This window comes from Centruroides vittatus, unplaced genomic scaffold (assembly GCF_030686945.1).
Source record: "Centruroides vittatus isolate TY-2023 unplaced genomic scaffold, ASM3068694v2 contig_877, whole genome shotgun sequence".
Lineage (NCBI taxonomy): Eukaryota > Metazoa > Arthropoda > Arachnida > Scorpiones > Buthidae > Centruroides > Centruroides vittatus.
Genome location: NW_027122569.1, coordinates 1,312,833 through 1,335,976, shown reverse-complemented (window position 1 = coordinate 1,335,976; position 23,144 = coordinate 1,312,833). Strand labels below are relative to the sequence as shown.

The 23,144-nt window shown below is 31.6% G+C and overlaps 1 protein-coding gene across 1 annotated transcript in view; it reads left to right on the top strand.

The window, feature by feature from the left end:
- The window catches only part of HDAC3 (histone deacetylase 3), a 34,724-nt gene that overhangs the window by 5,157 nt on the left and 6,423 nt on the right, over positions 1–23,144 (top strand). The window contains exons 2-9 of the mRNA XM_067279801.1: positions 3,008–3,090; positions 7,000–7,142; positions 8,580–8,661; positions 11,106–11,162; positions 12,724–12,779; positions 14,592–14,725; positions 21,424–21,504; positions 22,397–22,470. Of these exons, the coding sequence (XP_067135902.1) occupies positions 3,008–3,090; positions 7,000–7,142; positions 8,580–8,661; positions 11,106–11,162; positions 12,724–12,779; positions 14,592–14,725; positions 21,424–21,504; positions 22,397–22,470 (710 nt within the window). The remainder of the gene's footprint in view (positions 1–3,007; positions 3,091–6,999; positions 7,143–8,579; positions 8,662–11,105; positions 11,163–12,723; positions 12,780–14,591; positions 14,726–21,423; positions 21,505–22,396; positions 22,471–23,144) is intronic.

The window sequence follows — 23,144 nt, the reverse complement described above, 5'->3', positions numbered from 1 at the left end:
AATAATTCAGCAGAAAAGTAAAAACAAACATAAAATAGATTAAAAAATGTTTACTTTTATCTAAAATTTACTGCTGTATTAAAAAATTATTCTGATATTGATATCAATAAAACATTTCTAATGATATTTCCAAACAGTTTTAAGTTGGAGAATGAGACGTTCTGATCTTTATGCTTTAACTGTCAATACATATAACTCTCTTCTAAATCAAATTATACAATAAAACTGCTTAGAGATAATTAAAACATTTCTAAACTCTAATGTTTTCAAGGTCGTCATTGGATGATTCTAAATTATAGTACGAAGAATGCAATTTGTCGTAAGGAGTTCCTCATAACAGAATTACCTGATGTCGACCTTGAAAAAGTTGGAAAACGTTTAAAAAAAAAGCTCTGTAGTAATTTTATTGCCGAGTAATAAAATTATTTAATTGATTTTATAAAATTTTTGAATTGTATAACTTGTTAAATTTCAACATAGAGAAAATATGCACTTAAAACATTTCTAAATTCCATTTTCATTTAAACCATTGAATTTATTTTCGGTTAAACTTATAAAAGTTTAATTGATCGGTAATTCTAGATACGCACTTAATTATAAGATCAAAATGCTCATTTGTTGAATGTCGATAGTTTAGAAGATTTAGTTATTGGGTCTAATGTTAAATGTTTAGTATATAATCTAGAATAATGTTGCAATATATGGGATACGATGATAGAGACTATGTTCTAGTGTAATACTTTATATAAAGTAAGACATTTACTTACTTTGCCACTCCAATTCTCCAATTGTTTATATCTAGATAAATTTAATTCTTTACAAACAATGTAAACTTGTATATTTTACTAAGCTAAATCTTAATTTTATAAGAATTTTAATTGATTGTCTGTTCTGTTTATATAGCAAGAATTGACGGAAAAAACCGATAAAATATATATAAAAATTTCCTTTTAGATTTCCTATATTAAATTGCTTTCTAGTAGAAAAAAATCCTGCTGATTTAATAGTTTTTATATGGGATTTAGAATGGGATTTTTATTATCCTTATCTTGATCAAAATTAATAGATAATATTTACTATTAGTAATAGTAATTATTAATTATTACACTAATAATGAAGATTTTATACAGATCTAAAGATAATTTCTTCTATAGATTCATAAAATAGTATAGTAAGTGCTAACCTATTGGATAATTTCACTTATTCGAAGTATATGTAATGAATGTAAATAAACAACGCAACATCAGAAAAATGTTAAAATAAATCACTCGAGCAAAGTATTTTTATTTGGATACATAACTACACAATTGTCTTAAATAATTGAGCTATAAATCTGCTATTTTTAATGATTAATACTAAGTAATTTGCTACTAGAGGTAGACGTTAGGCACCATCTCTTATCTAAATTAATAATTATAATTTTAATGATTTATTAAATAATTTAGAATCATCTTCTGGAAGAAAAGTTTCGAGTAAGGAGTACGAATTAAGTCATTTTGATGATGAGGAGCCTCGGGTGGCACAGAGTTTCTAAAGAGTTTGAGGTTACATCCAGATCGCTATATGTGATTGGTGGGAAGTCTGGATACAGCCTGTTAAACATTTGACTTCTTGCTGGCTCATACGTAATAAATTAAATGATCTCTCAGCTAAGATATACATTTACTGTGACTTCTGAAGAAGAGTTGCATTTAACTGATCTCGGAAGTGATTACAATAACTCACAAACACCGGTACTTATTCCAGAAGTTATTTATTGGAAAAATGAATGTTTTCACTCACTTTCAGAGACCTTTGTCAGGCTGATGTATGTTTCCACATATCGAATGCAATTAATTGAAAAGTTCTAAACTGAATGTTCTACATTAAACATACACATCCAAACAACACCGGAGTGAAGTCAACAACATACCTTGAACCTGTTACCGGTGTGAATTATACAAAGGATAAAGTGCATCATAAACATTTTCACGAATAGCTGGAAAATAATAACAAAGTTTGACTTTTACACTAGACTGGATTGATTATAAACAAGCAAATATTTATCGTGACGTTGTCACAATGCCAGGCTGAAATTTTTAATCATAATTTATTTAATTTAAAATGGAAGCTCTCCACCTCAAGTTAGTAGTGTCTTATCCCTAAACGTCATACTTTTCCTTTGGCAATCGAGTTGTGCCGGTCACCATAAAAACCTTAAATTACCAGTAAAGAAATTAAATATACTTGATTTTCAGATAAATGTTCTTGATCTACAACTAAGATCATCTTAAGTATATTAAAGTTTTTCTCTGGTGATTTAAGATTTTTATGGTGTATAATTATGAATGGACTGCAATTTGAAAAATTTGTAGACTTGTAAATTCTTACCGTCATTCGTCGGGGTTAGATAGACGAAAGACGAAAGACGCAGACACGAAAACTTTAGGAGCGGCAGGAGACCCGACTATGTTCTAACTATGTACGAACTTCTGATGCAAACCGGAAGTCACGTTATTTCAATTAAAAAATTTCCCAGAAAGAAGTTAGATAGATGACCGGCACAACTCGATTGCCAAAGGAAAAGTATGACGTTTAGGAGTAAGACACTACTAACTTGAGGTGGAGAGCTTCCATTTTAAACTAAATAAATTATGATTAAAAATTTCAGCCTGGCATTGTGACAATGTCACGATAAATATTTGCTTGTATATAATCAATCCAGTCTGGTGTAAAAGTCGAACTTTGTTATTATTTTCCAGCTTTTCGTGGTGTTTTGATGGGAATAATTACTTTAATTATACACTTGCATGTTAATTAAATGCCCGAAATTGTTAATTAATGAGAAAATATTAGAGAATAGACTGTTTTTCGAAAAAAAATAAAATCTTGCACACTTTTTCTTCTAATATTGTATTTCATTATGTTATAAACTGCCATTAAAACAAAATTAATATATAATTAAATAATTTAATTCTTTTCAAAATTGCAGAATTAAAATATTAAAAAAAAATTTTTTTTCAAATAGGTACGGGACATCCCATGAAACCGCAGAGATTGTCAGTAACACACAGTTTAGTTTTACATTATGGACTTTATAAAAAGATGCAGGTAAGTATTATTTAATAATTATATAATTTTTTTAAATTAATAATTTTCCGGATTGAACTATTATTTATAAAAAACAAAAAATTGGCCGTTGAGAGATTGTGATTATTATTTTTATTTAATATAAACTTATACAATTAATATAGTGAGAATTAATTACATTATTGTTATAGAAGTACCGTACGTACGTACCAGCATTTAGATAATGTAGAAAAGGATAAGGATTAATACCGTATTCTCAATCGTGAATAATTGCCGACAGAAATAATTTTTACATATTTTAAGCAACAATATTCAAATGTTTTTAGTAATTTCGGTATATTTTGGAATGTATGGCTATTTATGCAGTCTGCAGATTGTTATGACTTTGAATGCCTTTCTCTGTAAGGTAGTTTGGAGTGCTGTGATCTTCAATGTTTAAATTTTTTTGCAGGTTTATTTCATGCCTGATAATTACAGAAAAATCATTTTCTGGTCATTTTTAGAAACACTTCAGCTTTTCCATTATTGTATGTTATCACATAGTTTGAAGGGCCTCTCTACGAGGCCAGTCAAAGACATTCCTCTGTAAACTAAATGTATGACATTGAAATTTAGTATGTGCAGAGAAGACACATCACAGGATTACGCATAAGGATCATACGCATAAGACAGTGATTTTCTGCTAATTTTTCACATGTTAATCACCCTGCACATAATTGCCATTTTTCAAATTTGACAATTTGGAAGAATGGCAATTATGTGCAAGGTGATTAACATGTGAAAAATTAGCAGAAAATCACTGTCTTATGCGTATGATCCCGTAAAAAAAACAATCGCACGTGATTGCCGGTTAAAATAGCCATAAAATCTCTTATGGTATAAATGACTCCATTGAAAATATAACATAAATCTGAAAGACAAACACTTGAGAGATTTGGAAGTCAGAAATTTTATCCAGATGAAATATTTTTCAAGACCTTTATCATATCAGAGAAGATCAACTAGAAGTTGTGGTAAACTGACTCATTCCTTGTTACAGGGCAGAGTAAAGTTGAGATTTGAGACTGAGAGGATAAAGGTCTCAAATGTTTTGTCCAGATAAATTTGACTTATCCTAAATATCTCAAGTATTTTTGGATCCATGTTTTATTAAAATGACTGTTCTGCTTTGGCAGCTGTATACTTGCGATGATATCAAGTAGAAATTAAAATCAAGTAAAATGCTTGAATTATTTTGTATAAAGTTATTTTTTTCCATTTTGCATGTTTTCTGAATATATTTTGTTAAATGATAAAATTCATAAACAAGTATACAGGTATACCTCGTCTTTACGTCGGTAATTGGTTCCAGGAGAGGCGACGTAAGTCAAAAAACGACGTAAGTCGAATTTACTTGTGTAGTTATACATATTACGACTTCAATATTTGTGGCGGACGGATTTAAAGTCGAATAAAATGACTTAAACTTTGATTTTTATTTTTCTATATACTTTTTTGACAAATGACGTATAATCGGGAATGACATAACTCGAGGTGTACCTGTACAGTGTGGACAAAAAATCACGTGCCAAATAGGGTGAGAGGACATATTGCAAATTATAGACAAATGACACTATATATGAATATGGGAAATTACTGTAAATGATGTTTAATGCAGTATGTGTGACAGTCAGGTTGAGACTAGTGCAAGTAGGGAGTGCTGTAGACCACAATACTCATCAATGCTTATGTTTAGTGTTGTTCACACACTCGAATACGAAATATGGTGTTGTACACAATGCAGGGATTCATCTGTCACCACTGCAAGAGTTCCATGTTGATTGTTGTGAAGAACGTTACCAAGTCATTATTGTACCTGAAATAATATAAATAGTAATTACCTCTATTTGGCCACACTGTATTTACAAATTTATATTTTTGACAAGGTTTAGTAGAAATATTTTGAGTTGATTTTCCTAATAATGTTACTCAATATTCACAAAAAACAACCTATTTTATTGAAGTTACAAATCAAATGTAGCAGCTTTCCAACTGCTTTTGGACTGGTTAATTTTATTAAAAATGCTCTTAATCAGTCCAAAAATATTCGGAAAGCTGCTGTGTTTGATTTGTGACTCCAATAAAGTAGATTATTTTTACGAATTTTCCTTACTGTCTGTAAATAAAATGGCTTGGCTTTTATTACAGTAGCATTTCTCTAACATATATTAGTAAAATTTTAAAAATCAAAATCAAAAGTTTTAAGGGGATATTGATAGATTTGAAAATAAATAATTTTATTACCTGTGGGACGTTCTGTATGCTAACAGCTGCAGTCTTATATTCTCAAATACAATAGATCCTTATATCACACATATCAGGAGACAAACGAAGTGAGCAATATATAGTTATTTACTCACCTGTTTTGTGTTTTCAATCCCTTGCTAGCTTGCATTTTTGTGGGTTGTATTTCATACAATGGTAGTCTCAAGGTCAGTGATAAAGGTATAAGGAAATATTTCTTTACAAGTAGAAATTTGATTGCAAATAATTTTTTAAAATTATTGGCTAAAGATCTCTCATATTTGGAAGACCAAAAAGAAGTGTAATATAAGCAAATGAGTGATGTAACGATGGGATAGTGTACACCATTTCAACTGTAAGGTGACTTGTAACAAGCATATTTGTTTTGAAAATCTTTTAACTTTGTTCTTAAAATCAAGATCACCAATAAATTACTTATATAAAGTGATTGTTTGCAAAGTAAACATCTGTCAGAAGACAGGATAAATTTATTTTAGTGATTTTGATAATGTAGCAATTGTCCACACTATCTGGATCTTATCTTTCTTGCTGTTTTGTATAGATATAGATTCATATTCTGGATACAAATTGTCTACTATTAAAATGTATTTTTGTACTGTACACCTGGACAAGATAATCCCTAACATTGAGAAATATTAATATCAGTAAAACGAGCATAAAGAATTTTTTTAGATGAAAAACCTTTATGAAACTACAGAAAGAACAAATCACCGGAATGGATAGAATATTTCAGAACAACATCAGGGACAGCATAAGATGGCTCCATGATAACCAAACTACCTTATTGAAAGCTGACAAAAGCAGAGCCTTTGTTCTAATGAAAAGAGCATTGTATCTATCTCGGCTCAATGACTACGTCATAGCTATGGAATGTGAACCGGTCGATGAAGACTACTTAAAGCACCTCCAAAATAAAATCATTAGGTTCACGAGCACTAAGTTAGCTAAAATGTATTTTTGTTTTAATAGTATTTAATAAAATAGTTTAGAAGAATATTAGGTAAGCTAAAACACATGTGCACACCCACATGCAGTCTTCTAAAAAGAACACTATTATTTAAATTACTGTAATTATGTTAATTATTACCTGAGAAGTATGCAATGTAATATGGTGTGAATAATGTTGTCTATTATTCTAAGATGCGTCATAAATGAAAATGGTGACTCCACAACAGAGAAGGTGTTTTGTATTCTGCAGTCCACTAACTCAGAATCAGTCATGGTGGATCACTTTGAAATTGTCATTCACCAACAATTTTAGAGTAATCCATCGTGTAAGGCAAATGCTTGTTGTACAGTGATGACTGATTCAGAGTTTGCAGAATGCAGAATACAAAATGTTCTGTTGTGAGTTGCCGTTTTTGTTTACGGCACTTCGTAGAGGAACTACGCAAAAACATGTTCGAATGCAGATGGAGGCGAAACTCAGACTTTTACTCTAATGATTAGCATATGCTGTGTACGTTTTGGGTAATAATTAACATAATTCACAGTAATTTAAAACTGTAGCATTTTTTTTGGAGGATCTTGTGTATATTATTGTGAAAATCAAATTATTCTCATCAGTTATAAATTTAGAAAGTTAACAAATTACTGAATCAAATTACAAAACTTTGTGCCTTTCAGGTGTACAAACCATATCGTGCCAGCGTCCACGACATGTGCAGATTTCATTCCGACGAATACATCGACTTTTTACAAAGAGTGACGCCGCAGAATATTCAGGGATTTACGAAAAGTCTTAGCCATTACAATGTTGGTGACGATTGGTAAGTTTAGCACCTGTATATAGATATGCAATTCAATGCCAATCGTCTTTATGAACTGAAATTTAAAATAAACTTGAGGGGCAAGTCTTGAAGTTGTTTTCTCATATTGTAACAGTTCATAGAAAAATCCAGATTTTTGAGAAGTTACTTTAATTTTGCAGGAATTTTTTTTAGTAGAATTGGTTGACTCCTTTATGACTTATTTAATGAGAATACTACAGGTTTTTATTCTTTAAATCTGCCTCCATTTTGGATGCAGTCAGACTAATGATGGACATGACTAAAATACCTTCTTAATGACCAAAGAATGGTATAAGTTTTTACCCCTTCAGTTTTTTGGCCATTAAGAAGGCATTTTAATCATGCCCATAATTAGTTTGGCTGTATTCAAAACAGAGGCAGTCTCATTTATGTCAGTTCACCTGTAAAGGTTTGAATAGACTAAACCCGAATTCACATTTCTAGAGTTGTTTTGATTGGTACCTTTACTGTTTTGGCTGTACAACTATTGTTATCTGCAGTTACTACTGTTTAAACATTATTTAAGTAGTGCTGTGATAAATTTTATAGTATGTTTCACAAATCTTGGCTCACCTGCTTTAATTTACGGTAGCAAAGATGAGTGTGGGAGTATTTGAAGGGTATAGGGTTATCTGAATTTAGATTTTTCTTTTTTTATTTTCATTTTTTCTTTCTTTTCTTGCTTTTTTCCTGCTTCTTCCAATCATTCTTCTCTTGGATCTCCCTCATCTACTAGAACCACTTTGTTTACAAGTTACTCAACATCTTGAACATAGCTGTAGAAGTGATTTTCGTTTTGTTCTTTTTAGATAATTTTCAACATTTTAAAACTGTAGTTGAGTTTTTGGTCCAGAGATTTTTTTCCTATTGCCAGAGGATTCTCTTTGATTGCAAGGGGACTGAATTTAACTTTGTTTTCCTCTTTTATTAATGGGAGAATTGCTCATGATGATGTACTTTAATTCTGAAGAAGCTAATCAAATTGAGCAATTTTCCCATTGATAAAAGAAGATTACAGGACTCAAAGCACATCTCAGGTCTGATGTATGCTCTATTTGAATACTTTAAGACCCTTGTTTGAGTAAGCATAGCTTCTAGCTGGTATGCATAACGTGTTAAACATTTCAACAAACACTAAGTTGATACATTATCAAAGTCCAGGAGTTTAGATAATTATAATTGTTTAAAAGTTTATTTAGCTGATCATTACTTTATTAAATAATTTTCTAAAATAATAATTTCATATTCTGAAAAAACTGGTTAAAATTACTTAAGCAATGACTTAATTAGATATGAACTAGTTAAAATTTCAAGATATTTTTAAAATTTATTATTAAATATAATATAACGAAGAATTAATTGAATATAACTCTGATAGTTAGAATTTATATACTTTTAATATTTCATTTTTTATAGTCCTGTTTTTGATGGATTGTATGATTTCTGTTCTATGTATACCGGTGCTTCATTGGAAGGAGCTGTGAAACTTAATAATCAAGTAAGTGTTAATGTATTGTATTAAAAACTTTTTGAAATTATATAAACCTTTATCACATTGCCAACTGATTCTGTAATTTAATTACCGAGGACATTGAACAGTAAAAGTAAATTTATAACAATAATTGTGATATAAATATATTCAGTGTATTGTTGATATCAAATTACAGTAAATTGGTACGCATCAAATATAATGGACAAAATGAAACTGAAACTACATAATATTGAATTATTTCCTTTTCAATTCTTAAACATAAGTTTTATGTAAGTTTTGAAAATAAAAAGGATTCAATGTTACACAGATGAGAGAGAATTGAAGACATGTATAATAAGACTATGGAGAACACTTCACACCTGGTATTAAATAATTCTTACCCAAAACCTAAATTCTGGTGTTGATAAAAATTCACTTCACTAATGTTTTCAGGTTCCTCGGGAGTCCCGCTTCGGGTGAATATTGCTCTTTCTTTGACAGAACACAAATTTAAAATTTATTCCAATTTGCGTAATGTTTAGGCAAACAATCTAACGCCTCCCATTTTTAAATTCGTTTCACTCTCAATTGCTATTTCAATACAATATCATTCAAATTTTTATTTTAAATTGGTGTTCTGTCAAAGAAACGCCAACGTTCACCTGAAGCAGGACTCCGGAGGAGCACAAAATTGTTAGGGAAGTGAATTTTTTCCGACACTGGACTTCAGGTTTTGGATGAGAATCATGTATAATAAACTAATAAATACAACTAATCCGATAAGTATTTCAAATACCAAATGAACAGCTGAATTCTTTATGAGGTTAAATCGGACAGAGATTTGGGTAATACAATTGACGACACACCACATGTGCATGGTAAGCAGGATTTGTGGATTTGAGTTCAGCTTCAAGCCAATCTTTTCTTTCAGAATATTCTAAATTAAATATAATTAATTAATTTATAATTATTATATTTAACAAGAGATGGCAGTCTGGCAACCTTCCTCGTGCCGAATTGCTTAGTCTTTCAATTATAATCTTTCAAAGCAAACACTTTTACTTAATTCTAAATATGAAATTTATGAATGATTTTCATTGATAAATTTTAACTTTACCATTAATGGGAAAGGTATATGGATTTGGTGACAAACAGTTCTCATGTTCATTCACTAAGGATTAGACTTTCCTCTGGTATTTTGCAGATTGTATGGTCTTGTTCGTTTCTTTGTCCAGGTCAGATTTGGTGCAAAGAGCAGACATGTCGCTCTTAGATGATTCATGGTTTGGCATTCTCTATACTCATGAGTCGGTGATACATCCCCATTTTTAAGGTTACTTTTTGACCTTCCAACTTGGTGCAAACTGTTTGAGTTTACCAGGTGGGCCCGTCTGTGTCATAACCATGTGATAGCATAAATATCCAAACCAGATAACAACTGTCTCTTTTGTTTCAATCTTTTATTTGTTCACACTGAGGCTGAGTCTTTTCTGGTTGTTGAGCAATGGAGTTGCCATTCTCTCAAAGCTTCTTCTAGATTTAAGCCATCATTTTAGTGTAGTGCAATCATGGAGGGAATGCCTAGCATCATTCGGTTGTTTTGTTCGTTTATTGCTTGTTGCGATTGCTTTTCGGATGTTGGGTAATACTGCACAATAATGCGCAGGTATTCTGTTGGTGCTGGTTTAAGGCTTTTATTTTGAAGATAAACAGTTAATACAAGCGTATACCTGTTTTGTCATAATATAGTGGAATGCAGCTTACAAACCTGTTGCATCTTTCATCCAAATACTACTAAACAGTTATTGCGTCTCAGCAGTTTGAATTTTGTTAGACACCCGCTGATCAGCGTGAATACAGTGGATGGTATGTTGTCCAGTCAAAATTCAAATTTATAATTAGACGTTTCAATAATATCCATATCCAAACTATGTTTTTTTCAGTTATAATTCTTTGAATTTGTTATATAGCCAGACAGCATCATAAAAATAGCTGAGGCATTGTAATTTTGCTAGATTCTTTGTAAATCCACTATAAATCTATCAAAAAAACTAGCTAAATTGATTACTTTGGTAGATGATGCCACAGTAGCGTATTGATATTAATTTTGCATAGGGCATTGGCATTTTCTGTACGTCATTTTGAATGCAGAGGCCTTTGTTGAAAGGTGAAAAATGGGATTTTTAGCAGCCAGGGCCATTGTTAGAAGTTTATTTTATATGCGTATTTGTTCAAAAAGAAATGCTCTTGGAAAAATGGATGCTATTCAGAAGTGGTTGTTATTGGAGGTTTGGCCATAATTTTAATTTAATTGTTTATTTATCTTTGTTTTTCACTTTTCTCACCAAAATAAAATAAAATTTTTTGTCTTAAAAATTCTTATTAATTAAGTAATTAAAAGTGCTGTTAGAAAATTAGTTTTATTTTGATATATATAAAAAAAATAATTACATTTTTATTTTATTTTCAAGTGCTCTGATGTAGTTATTAATTGGTCGGGTGGACTTCATCATGCAAAGAAATTTGAGGTAATAATAATGTGATGATAATTTTAAATAGAATTAATTGTCTTCATAAAATTAAGTTTCAATCTTATTTAATATCTTTATACTATTGCGGATAATATAAAATCATTTGTTAATTATTTTGACGCTTAAATAAAAGTAATTTTTTAATGTTGTCTTTTCTGAGAAATTCCATTTTTTAAGTCACAAAACAACTCTGGTCCCTCTGTCAGTGAATTTTGATGATTGTCGAACATTATTTCAAGGAAGTGCAAGAAAGAATTTAGCAAGCACTTTTTCTAAATAATAAGTGGGATGAGATCTTTTGTTTGCAAGCGGACGTAATGGCCAGTTTGCCTTATGCGTATTTGGTTGGAAGAACAATCTGGGACATGCAACGTTGGAGGGGGATCAAGGGATCCAGTTAGGGTTGATGAAACACCTGGTAGAGCAATTATTCTTCTTGCCTTACTTAAGACCGTTGGTGTAGGGTCTTCACTCAACGCCGAGGATTGCGATTGCGTTAGAAATTCATTGGCCCTGAGGAGAAAGTCGTTTTTCTCTGCACAGCACAAACTTCCCGTCGTTATCGAAAACGCATAAGACAAACTGCCGTTACGTCCGCTTGTGAACAAAAGATCTCATCCCACTTATTATTTCAAGGAAGCTTTCTGTTAATCTGTTGGCTTAACAGACCCTGTGCCAATTTTTTCTGGCTCTCTCCCTTCCTATAAATATATATTTTCTCTGCATAACTTACATTTTTCCTTTGGATTCCGGTAGAAAAACTTCACTGATTTCGGCGTTAAACTATTTTTTTTTTTATTATCACTAGCACTTTCGATGAGTTTATAATCGTTGTCTTCAGGTGAAAAGAATTATTTTAAAAACGAATGTGCAGAATGTTCTAAGGAGAACAGAATTTGTGAATTCAAAAACAGGCATCCGGTAATTCCGTTACGAACATGCAAAAAGATGTTGGCATGTTCAAATTCTTAAATCTATGGTGCGGGCGGCGCATGCGTGGAATTGACACTGCGATGGCGATAGTTTAACGCCGAAATCAGTGAAGTTTTTTACCGGAACCCAGTTAAAACTTGGCGTGAGTTCTCAACTTTATTTTACATTTTCCCTTTTTTTGACACACCTAATATTGTAGTTTGCCCCATTCCACATTATCTTCATCAAGAAAGCAGAGAGCTGTATTTGTTTGGTGAATTTGTAGCAATAAATCTGTGGATTATTTTAAAGATCTTGTTAACAAAAGAAGTATTGATTCATTTAATAATAAAATAAATTTTTTATAAACTATCTTGTTAAACAAGATACTTCTGTGGCCACAATCACTTTTATCTAAATGACAATTGTTACTCAAAATTAAATATAAACTTTCAAATTCGTGAATTTGCAACTGATGTGCAATGTCTTAATAAGTTTTGCCATTAGGTTACTACAGAATTTATTAAAATATAATCCCTTAATCATATAAATAAGATTATTTAGCATATAAATATATTTATTACATGGAAATTTAAATTATTACATTCTAAAATAAATGTTAATTATGTATTATTTTATATTACAGGCTTCTGGATTTTGTTATGTAAATGACATAGTTATTGCAATCTTGGAACTTTTAAAGTATGTATTTTTTTATTATATGACACAATTACAGATTATTTTTTTCTTCTAAATTATATAATTATAGATTAAATGTAGACAAAATTCTGCATGCTATGAGATATTTACAACATATCTATATAATATATCAATCCATTATGAATGAGTAGGAAAACAAAAACCCTGAAATCAACTTATAAAACTTAAAATCAATTTCCAAAATAATTTTAAATTTTGATTTATAAACTGAATGAAATGTCTGGAGAAGCATTTAAATAAAATTATTTTTATTTATATTTTCTCTTTCTACTCTGTGGGCACTATGAAGTTTCTTTTAACCTTTTGCTCCTGAAAGTACCGATCAATTGGTACCCCCGTTGTTAAGCAAAACTTCGAGAGTACCAATTCGTCATCACTCTAGTAAAAATCGATTTTTGTAAAATTTATCGACAACAGATGTCAGCACTTGACGGCATCGTCTTGTCTATCGTCTGTTTCGCATATTTTTGTTCAGGTGGTGTTTTGTTGACTTAAAAAATTTTAATTAATGCTTTTTTTTCTTAATTTATTTTTTTGGATAATTTTTTATTTAATTTTTAGCATGTTCATGCAATAATATTACTATAATAAGTTTATTCAACTATAATAAGTCAACGTGTTATAAATATTCAAGTTGTGACTGTCAGTTCTGGTATTTTATTTATTTTTTATTTTAATCTAAAATATCAGTGAATGTTACATTTAATCCTACTGGTAATCATATTTTTATTACAAAAATATAGAATCTCGTTCGATATGAAGTGAATAAAGTATATTAGTTCATTATATTAGTTGATAGCAGAATAAAATTTTGATTTCAAACAAATGTTTGATATAATGTGCGATAATTTCACGACGAATAAACGTACATGCATAAGTGTTATATCAAATGGTACAAAACAATATTCTACCCCATCTTTCTGGCTTAGTGCCAGCAAACAACTAGCTAATTAGACAATGTTAATTTTCACAAAAAGTTATAAATTATCAAGTTTATGTCAGTTCTGATATATATATTTTTTTTTCTTATAAATTTTTCTAATAAAATGTATTGGAAACTATCGTATTTAAAACTAAAGATATTAATAAATGCACGTGATTTTTTTTCATATAGATATAATGATAATTTGATTTTTGGTGAATTTTTAAAATAATATTGCCTGACTGACCTATATTGCCTTAGGAGGGATCGCAAAATAAACATAAACAAGATTTCGAGGGAAAAGGGTTAATTATATCCATCATAGATTTGGCCAGGTTCACAGTTGAGGGACAGGTCCTGACCTATCCAGGATAAGATTTTCCGTGAAAAATTCTATGGGGTTGCTCTCTTGGATTTGATTTTGGATCTTCCAGAGCAATAAGTTGATGCCTTAACTGCCTCAGTATTCCTGCCAGTAGCCAAGTAGATAAAAACATCAAACCCTGGAAATTGGTCATAGGTCTGCACCAGACCAATGGGTTAGTCATGTAAAGTTTTGTTTTCTTCATCTAGCACTTAAATAGGGGCCAGTTTCCCAATAGAAACTCTCCACGAGGTATCGCTCTTGTCGGATTGTCCATGTGTTGTATTGCCACATCTAATCAAATCAATCTTAATTTATTATTTAATCTACAATAATAATTTTTTAATTTCTATTAGAAATATTAAATATTTACAGATAAATTTTGATTTAATATAGAGTATTCTGCTTGCGTTGTAAATTGAAACTATTCATATCATTCAATATGTAATTTAAATACAACAGATTACTCCAGAACATACTAATTAAACATAACTAACGGCTTTTTCAGATATCATCCGAGAGTACTTTATGTAGATATAGACATTCATCACGGTGATGGCGTACAAGAAGCATTCTACCTCACAGATCGGGTTATGACTGTATCATTTCACAAATATGGAAATTATTTTTTTCCTGGAACAGGTAACTTTTTATTAGAGAAAATAAACAATGTTTGTGTGTTTGTGTGTGTATATACATATCATATAATATATATATATTACATTACATATACGTATATATGTGTGTGTGTGCGTGCATATATGCATATATTCTTATAAAAAAGCTAATAATTGAATTAAATGAAACAGATGAAAATATAATAATAATTAATAAATGTTAAAATAATTTTGTATATTATTAATAAATATCAGGGTGGTTCAAAAGTTCCAGGACATCGACAACACTTTTGTGAAAAAGATCTCTAACACTGGCAACACTGCTGTGAATGCAAATGAATTGGTATGCATGTCATCATCAAAGCACATACTATCATTTTATAGAACTGTTGAGTTCGTTCCTTTGGTGAGTATTGTTTTCCACAAGAAAGAATGACTGACAAAAAGCTCATCATTTGAGGCATCTTGCATCATTACTGGAAACATGGTTTCAGTGCAAGAGTGGCAGAGAAAATTTGCAAAATTGAAGGCCTAGGTCACGAGCAAGACAACTGCAGCTGAATGGTTCCACCGCTTAAACTATAAGAACACCGGCCTCATAGACAAACCTCAGTCGAGATGACCATTGATCATTGATGACAAAGCACTGCTCCAAGCTGTTCAACAGGAACCAGGCAACAGCACTCGCCCAATCAACCATCATTCAACATTTGAAACACCTTGGCTTTTTGCAGCAGAAGACCTCGAGAAATACCCCATGAACTGACAGAGCAGCAGGATACAGGTTTGTAATCAGATATTGCAAAATCCAAAAGATGACAGGTTCTGGCATAGGATCATAATGGGAGATGAAAAATGGATTTTTTTCCAGTAATCCTAACAGAGGAAACCAGGGGTTCTGACCAGGTGAAGTGTCAGCACAAGTAGTTCAACAAGGACAGTTTGTGTAGTCAGTGGACCATCCAAATTCCACAAAATGCAAAGCACGACTTTTCATTTTGTGGAATTTGGATAGTTCAGTGCATCGGGAGCTGGTTCCTAATGGCCGGGCTGTGGACAGCAACTCTATGCTGAGCAACTGGAATGGGTATTTGAAATCCTGCACACTCGCTATCCATCATTGGTTAGTTTTGCTTCACCCAGCATATAGCCTTGACCTTGCTCTGTCAGATTTTTTACATTCTCCAGTCATTGGCACATTTTCTGAGAGAACATTCTTTCAATGCAGTGCATGATGTCAAAAATGGGGTTAGGGAGTTTTGGCATCAAAACCAATCGAGTGGTATTGCGGAGGAATCCGCCAACTTGCAGAAAGATGGAACAAGACCATAGCTAACAATGGCCTTTATTTTCAGGAATGACCATGTCTTTGTGTTTTATTATGAATAAAGCTTTGTATCATGTATTTGTGTCCAGGAACTTTTGAATCAACCTGATAATTACAAATACACAATAATTAAGTGGTGATGTATGTACAAATCTGCAGAATTTTTCATACTGAAGATTTAATATTATTTTATATAATGACAAAGTAACGAATAAAGAGAGTAAAATAAAATTTATACATTAAATGCCCAAATTAAGTATTTAAATTTATCAGTGATAAGAATTCTTTTCATAATAATAACAACCACCATTTTGTTTTCAGACTACATGAACAATAACATTCTAATCTAGTATTGAATTTGTCTGCCTAATATTTCTATTTGTTTAAAATGTGTTTATTTATCAAATATGTCTAAATACAATAGAAGTTAAATGTTAAAATTGAAGACAGTCTGTCAGTCACCCTCTATTCACTTTTATGTTCCAAAGTATATTCCATAACGACATTATCTTTCCTTTAGATCAGGTCATCAAGAAATGTATTCCAGAACATAAAAGTGAATGAAAAGTAACTGTTTTGACAGACTTTGTCTTCAATTTTAATCATTTACTATAAAACCAAAATCACCATTCAAGTGGAAGTTTAAAAAAAATATAGAAGTTAAGTTTAGATGTACTTCTGGGTACTTGTAAAGACTTGCTTCTGAAGAACACCAACAAGTGCTTTTTGATTTTATATAAAATAATTTTACAAAACAATAAGACATGTTTATTTTTAATACATGGTTATAAATGAGAATTAATGTGGAATCTCCTTCCATACTAGGAAAGATTAATGAGAAAAAGATGTTCTAGTAGTATTTATAGAGCATCTTTCAAAAGGCATCATTCTTGACAAATTATCACGTCTAAATGATAAATTAAGGTTGGTTTGATTAATCATGGATCATAGTACAGGGTGTCTGAAAAGTCATTGTGCTGTGAGAAATTTGTAATGACATTAAAGTTATACATACAGCATTGTATACAAGACTTGTAAGGTTTATGACCTGCATTTTCACTTTGCATTAGATGATGCTACTGCTCATTCATAGATGTTCTGGTTTTTGGACTATAATTTTTGGAAAATTTATTTTCCATTGGCATAATCTACTGTAAAATCTGGCCTGCTAGGTCTCTGGATCTTGGGGTCTTGGGGATATTTCTAGTATTTGCTGAAGCAGAAACTGCAATGTTGTATGTGAAACTTAAGTTAAACCTTCTCCACTGCACAATGTATCCAAAGTTGAAAAAATGAAACTGTTGGAAGTGAATTCAAACTTCCAACTTTTGAAAATTCAACTCAAATACATGTTCTACCAATTGTCATTAATTTTGTTAATAAGCTTTTTAAACTGTAGTAAAGTTAAATGTAATGAGTTCTTACCTATTCTGGGAACAATTTTTTATTTATCAAAAATTTTTGGCTATCCAAAAACTATCCTTGTTATTGAACATTTATATAAATAGAATGGTTTTAAATTTTTTATTTAAAAGAAGAATTTAAAAGAATTCTATTTATGCAAATGTTCAATCACAAGGATGAGCCAAAAACTTTTGACAAATAAAAAAAATTGTTGCCGGAAGAGGCTAGAATTCATTACATTAACTTTGTTGTTTAAATATGTATCTGCAGCCATTTGATAGCTCTAAGCTCTCTACTCCTAAAAGTCAGAAATCCAAGTAAGTCTTTGCAACCATTTTATATTTTTGATTATTTAGTAAAGAAATTAATACATGGGATGGCACAGGGTATTCAATTTCAATGGTCAAACCTCGGGTTACGAATGTCTTGTAAAGTACTATTTTTAGTATCTTAGGAAACCGACACTAACTGCGGTCGGTAAAACTTCCGTTAACCTAACGGGTACTTTACGCGGATTCAAGATTAGTTTGCCAGGCCTGGGCTTTTAAGCGTGCACCGAAAAAATTAGTAAGAATAACGATAAATATCAAGTCAAAGCAAAAAGTTCAAATATATTTAATTAGTAACTAGAATTTACTACGTACAAATGTCTATAATCCAAAACAAAATTTGTTAACGAAAATCAACAAGTCAACCCGACAATAAACTCAGCTACTTAGCTTAACTTAATATTAATTCCCCTTTGAAAATTCAACAAATCAAATACTTAGGAACTATGAACAAAATCTCTTACGAATTAAACATCTATCCGTCACCTCACTATACGAGGAACCTATTTCCTCAATCTTTTCACTATCATCAAATCGTCAATCGAATTACTCTTTAACACCTTGGATTGCCTAATTCTCAATCTGGACTTCGACCAGAAAATTACCTCGCTTTCGAATTCACCTCGCTTTGGAAATCACCTCGTCATTCTTCGGTTGATGTCCTGGTTTTAGGCTGTGAGGTGACGTCACAATTCAGCTGGGTTACTCCCCTTATTTACATACTTAGTTTTCTAACATTAAGTTTCCTTCTGATGGCTTTAATTTTTCGACAAAAGCTTATAAACCGTTTACAAAGTATTTAGCACAATTTTCTGGGATGCTAAGACGATTTAGTAAGTATTTCTTTACTAGTGAGTGTGGGGATTCCCCCCTCCATTTTTTTTTTCTGCAGACCGTTTACTTCCACTGGGCAGCGCAAGTGTGCGAGATTTTTCCTACGGCGCTTGTTTTTTCGTGAGTTGGTTTATCTTCTTTTTTTGTTACTAATAAAAGAATGGTGGGGAACCTTCGTCCTAAATAAACATAAGCCCCAAATAAAATATAATAAAACGAAAAATTAATAATAAAATAAAAATAACGTTCGGACTCAGTTCCTTACAGTCTCTGTTTATGAACAGTTTGGTTTACATGAACAAAATTTTGAATGCCATATTTGTTCTAGTTGTCATATGATAACTCTGTCTCTAAACAAGCTACTCAGCAGAGCCAGCTACTGATGGTCAACTTCCTATACTTCTTATGTTAAAGAAAGCCGACAGCCCGACCAATCAATGACAGGACTATCGATTCAGTAGTGGCGTCAAGGTTCACCTTGTGTCATTAGACATCACTAAATAATATAAGTCTACTGGAGCTAAACAAACTGTAAAAGATATAAACAACATCTTTTTAACAATCCAGCAAATGTTTAATTTGTTAAAAACGTTTTCGACCGATTTCAGCAGTCTTTGTCAGTTATTCTAAAGTTAAGAACAAAGTATTCGAAATTTACGAAAAACAAAAATAAAGTTCAAAGCACGGTTGTGCAGATTAACGGAAATGTGCTTACAGGTTAATCAAATATTACAAAATAAAAATATAAAGAAAATACAACAAATAAATATAATAAACAATAGTGCCGTCAAAAATACATCTATAAACCTGTATCAATATAAAAGGACTTCCAGGCGGTGGATAATCCATCCGCATCCCTATGATTGATGCATTCTGTGGTTACATGTGCCTTGTATAGCTCTTATTTTTTTGAGAAGTTTCACTGCCTGTATAGATCTTGTTGCCCTAATTCTGGGACCGAGCGGCAATTATTAGGGCAACGAGATCTATACAGGCGGTGAAACTTCTCAGCATATATAAGCTATAACCATCAACGGTTATTACCGTTGATGGTTATAGCTTATATATGCTGGAAGAGGAGATCGAGCCGAAGGTCTGCGTAGCGTAAGTGGTAACATGTCTGCATGGATAGAAGTTACGGGTTCGAGTCCCACTTTGGGCAGATTCTTTCTTCCAGTAATTCTAAATTATTATTTAAATTATTTAATTAATTGTAATTATTAAATTTATTAAGAAATGGTGCCTAACGTCTACCTCTAATGCAAATTGTCTATTAAATTATTAGTATTATAGCCATTTCTCGCCCGATTATATTCGGCTTTGGTTGGTGTATAGCTTTACATGTATCGGGTGTAGTAAAGATGCTTGATTAGAAAATAGAAAATTAAGCAGATGACACTGTAGTTGCTAGTATCGCTGCCTAGCAGTGAAAATGTGCAAACTATTAAAAAAATACTGAAAGGCAAGAAATCTGGCTATCCAGAAATCATAAATATAACTTTTGAACTTTGGGAACAAAAAAGTCAAAGGAGCCATACCCCTATATGCAACCCTTCACGAGATATAGCCCTGTAAAGAATTGCCTGTCATTTCCAGTGATTGTGATCAGGGGTTGCATCGCTCTCTCCGCTAAGCCTATTGTGTGTTTAACAGGCAGTCAGGCCATATATTCTAAAGACACATCGGCAAAGACTAAAGAAAACTGCCCACATAAAAGGCCAAGAAAACAGAATGTACTCACCTTCAACAGAAGCAGATGTTGATCCACGGGCACACTGATCATCTGCATTTGGAGTAAGTTCTTTTTGCATGCCCCTGCGCTTCTCGACCTCGGGACCTATGGCCCCTCAGCCACCGACACACTCACTATCACTTGTGGTCGGCTGGTACTTTTCGCCGCTTTCACGGCTTGTCTAAAAAACTTAACCTATCCCTTTGGGAGGTAACCATCCCTAATAGAAAATCTTTTTTTTTCAACTTAATCGATATTCAAGGCTGCAAGTCCATGTGCAGTTGGATTAAACACATTACCACAGAAAACTCTAAAATGGCATAGAATGCATTGTGGAAGGCAAGAAATTGTAAATATAACTTTCTTATTTTTTATCTGCACTCCAAAAGTATGGTACTGTTGAACTTGTTTTGGTCTCCTCAATTCAGATATATACTCAGTCCCAAAATTCCACCGGGAGTAATCTATACAACAGCCAAAATTTCCAATAATTTTTATTCAAAAACATTTCTAGAGATTCAAGAGATTCATTATTCTTAAGTTTTTGTATTGGTGATATAGAAAATAGACACTACTATAGTCTGTACAGCGAAAGAATAGACATGAGTCAGCCCGAGCTGAAGAATCTACAGGATGGGAAAGTAAGTCACTTAACACACCTGCTACAGAATATAGAATAGAATGTACCCAAAGTTAATTTACTCATGTCAAAAACACGTTAGACCACAGAGAAAACATTGATGTGTGTTACAGGCGCAGTCACTATCTTGATTGTACCTCAAAACTGTAGATGGGAAGGGGATCGTGCGACACGTCATTTAGAGTCAGAATTTCACTACTAGAGGTAGACGTTAAGCACCATCTCTTATCTAAATTAATAATTGTAAATTTAATAATATATTAAATAATTTAGAATCATATAGAAGAGATATGAGATATAAGAGTATTAATCATTAAAATAACAGATTTATAGCCTGATTATTTAAAGCATTGTTATATGTAGGTTTTCGGGATGTTTGTTTGATGTAGTTTAGTTTATTTTATTCATATTATAAATTAAATTTTAAAATTTTGTTTAATTTTTTTAACGTTCTTAGGTGATATGTATGAAATTGGTGCCGAAACGGGCCGGTATTATTCAGTTAATGTGCCTTTAAAGGAAGGAATCGACGATCAGAGTAAGTTTTAAACCTATAATTATTTGCACATAAACTATTTGTACATTGAGAACAGACCTTGCACAATGTTATTTGTTAATAAAATTGTTTACTGCATTTAGAGAGTTTATTGTAAGTGGTCATTTATATATAAGTGGTATCTTGTATCCAGTTACATACAACGAACCTTAAACACTCTTCCAGCAGGAAAACGTCTTTTAATTTTTACAATAGCAAATGTTTTTGGTCTTCTTTCATAGGCCTGCATCAAGCTTACACAGAAGAAACATAAATTCAAATTGAGAATTCCAGATTTAGAATGTTTTTTGAGATTTTTTTGTGTCATAGCATTTAAATGATTACGGGATGTTTTTTTTGAAACTATACACATTCACCTACAGCAAAAATTACTATGTAATAGAAACTTTTACATAATTCTAAAATACAAACCATAAATACAAACAACTAGGAGGATGCAAAATTAGAAAAATCTTTGATTTAAAAAATAAGAAGTCTGGAGGTATAGAACTTTTTAATATAACAGTTAACATGTAAGTAATAAGGACTGTGTGATAATACCTACGGCATGGCGATCGTTGGCAGACAACCATCCGAAAGGAAACAGCAATATGACAATGAAAAATTTGCATGCAATTCCCATCCATCGTCCATTAACTTTGAAATTGGTAATATTTAGGATTGCATATTATATAATGTAGAAATTCTTCACGTAAGTTGGCAGATCTCGTTATAGATTTGGCCCATTTACGTGGACAAAAATTGAGATCGGATAGTCTGCAGAGAAATGGTATCTTGTGTCAATAAATTAATTGATTCTTATTTGAAGAAGTGATATAAATATATTAGAGTATCTTGTATTATATATTTTTTCATTTTATTTGTTGTTTTGCAGGTTATTTTCAAGTTTTTAAACCAGTTATTCAATCAGTTATGGAGTTCTATCAGCCTACTTGTATTGTTCTACAGGTATGAATGTTTGATTAAAATAATTTATAGATTTAATAACTCTATTGAAAAATAGACATTTTATAATGAGATAATGTAAGTTGATTAGATAATGCATGAATAATGCAATATTTCAAACAGGCAAAAGAAATTTTATTCAAAAATTAGTTACTTGGTCCAAAAATATCCTGAAAGAACATATGAGCAATCTTGCAGCTGAGCAATGCCATCTACTACATGAAGATGGTGTTCTGACTCTGCATTGCTATATACCAGGGGTGGCCAACTTTTGTGTACATAAGATCTACTTTTTATCTTAAAAATGTGTCGCGATCGACTTGTTGTCGTAGGCATAGTCTAAGTGGCGAGGGGGGTGTGAAATACATACTATGTTTATACACTGTGCTTCAGTACGAGGTGCACTCCCGCGAGCTATGGGTAGATAAGGAAAATATATGTTCAAAACTATTTTTTATTTTTTAAATCACTTATTAAGTTTTCAAGATATAAGCTCATAAAGAAAATAAATTTCCAGACCCAACTTTTGATATTTGCAGTTACGAGTTCATTCCGTACAGGCGGCACCTAAAAAAAAATCGATTTTTCCACACTTTTAAGATAGATTTTTATTAACTTAAAATATAATTTAATTTTTTTATCAATTACAATGTATAAATTGTGGTACTATTTGTTTG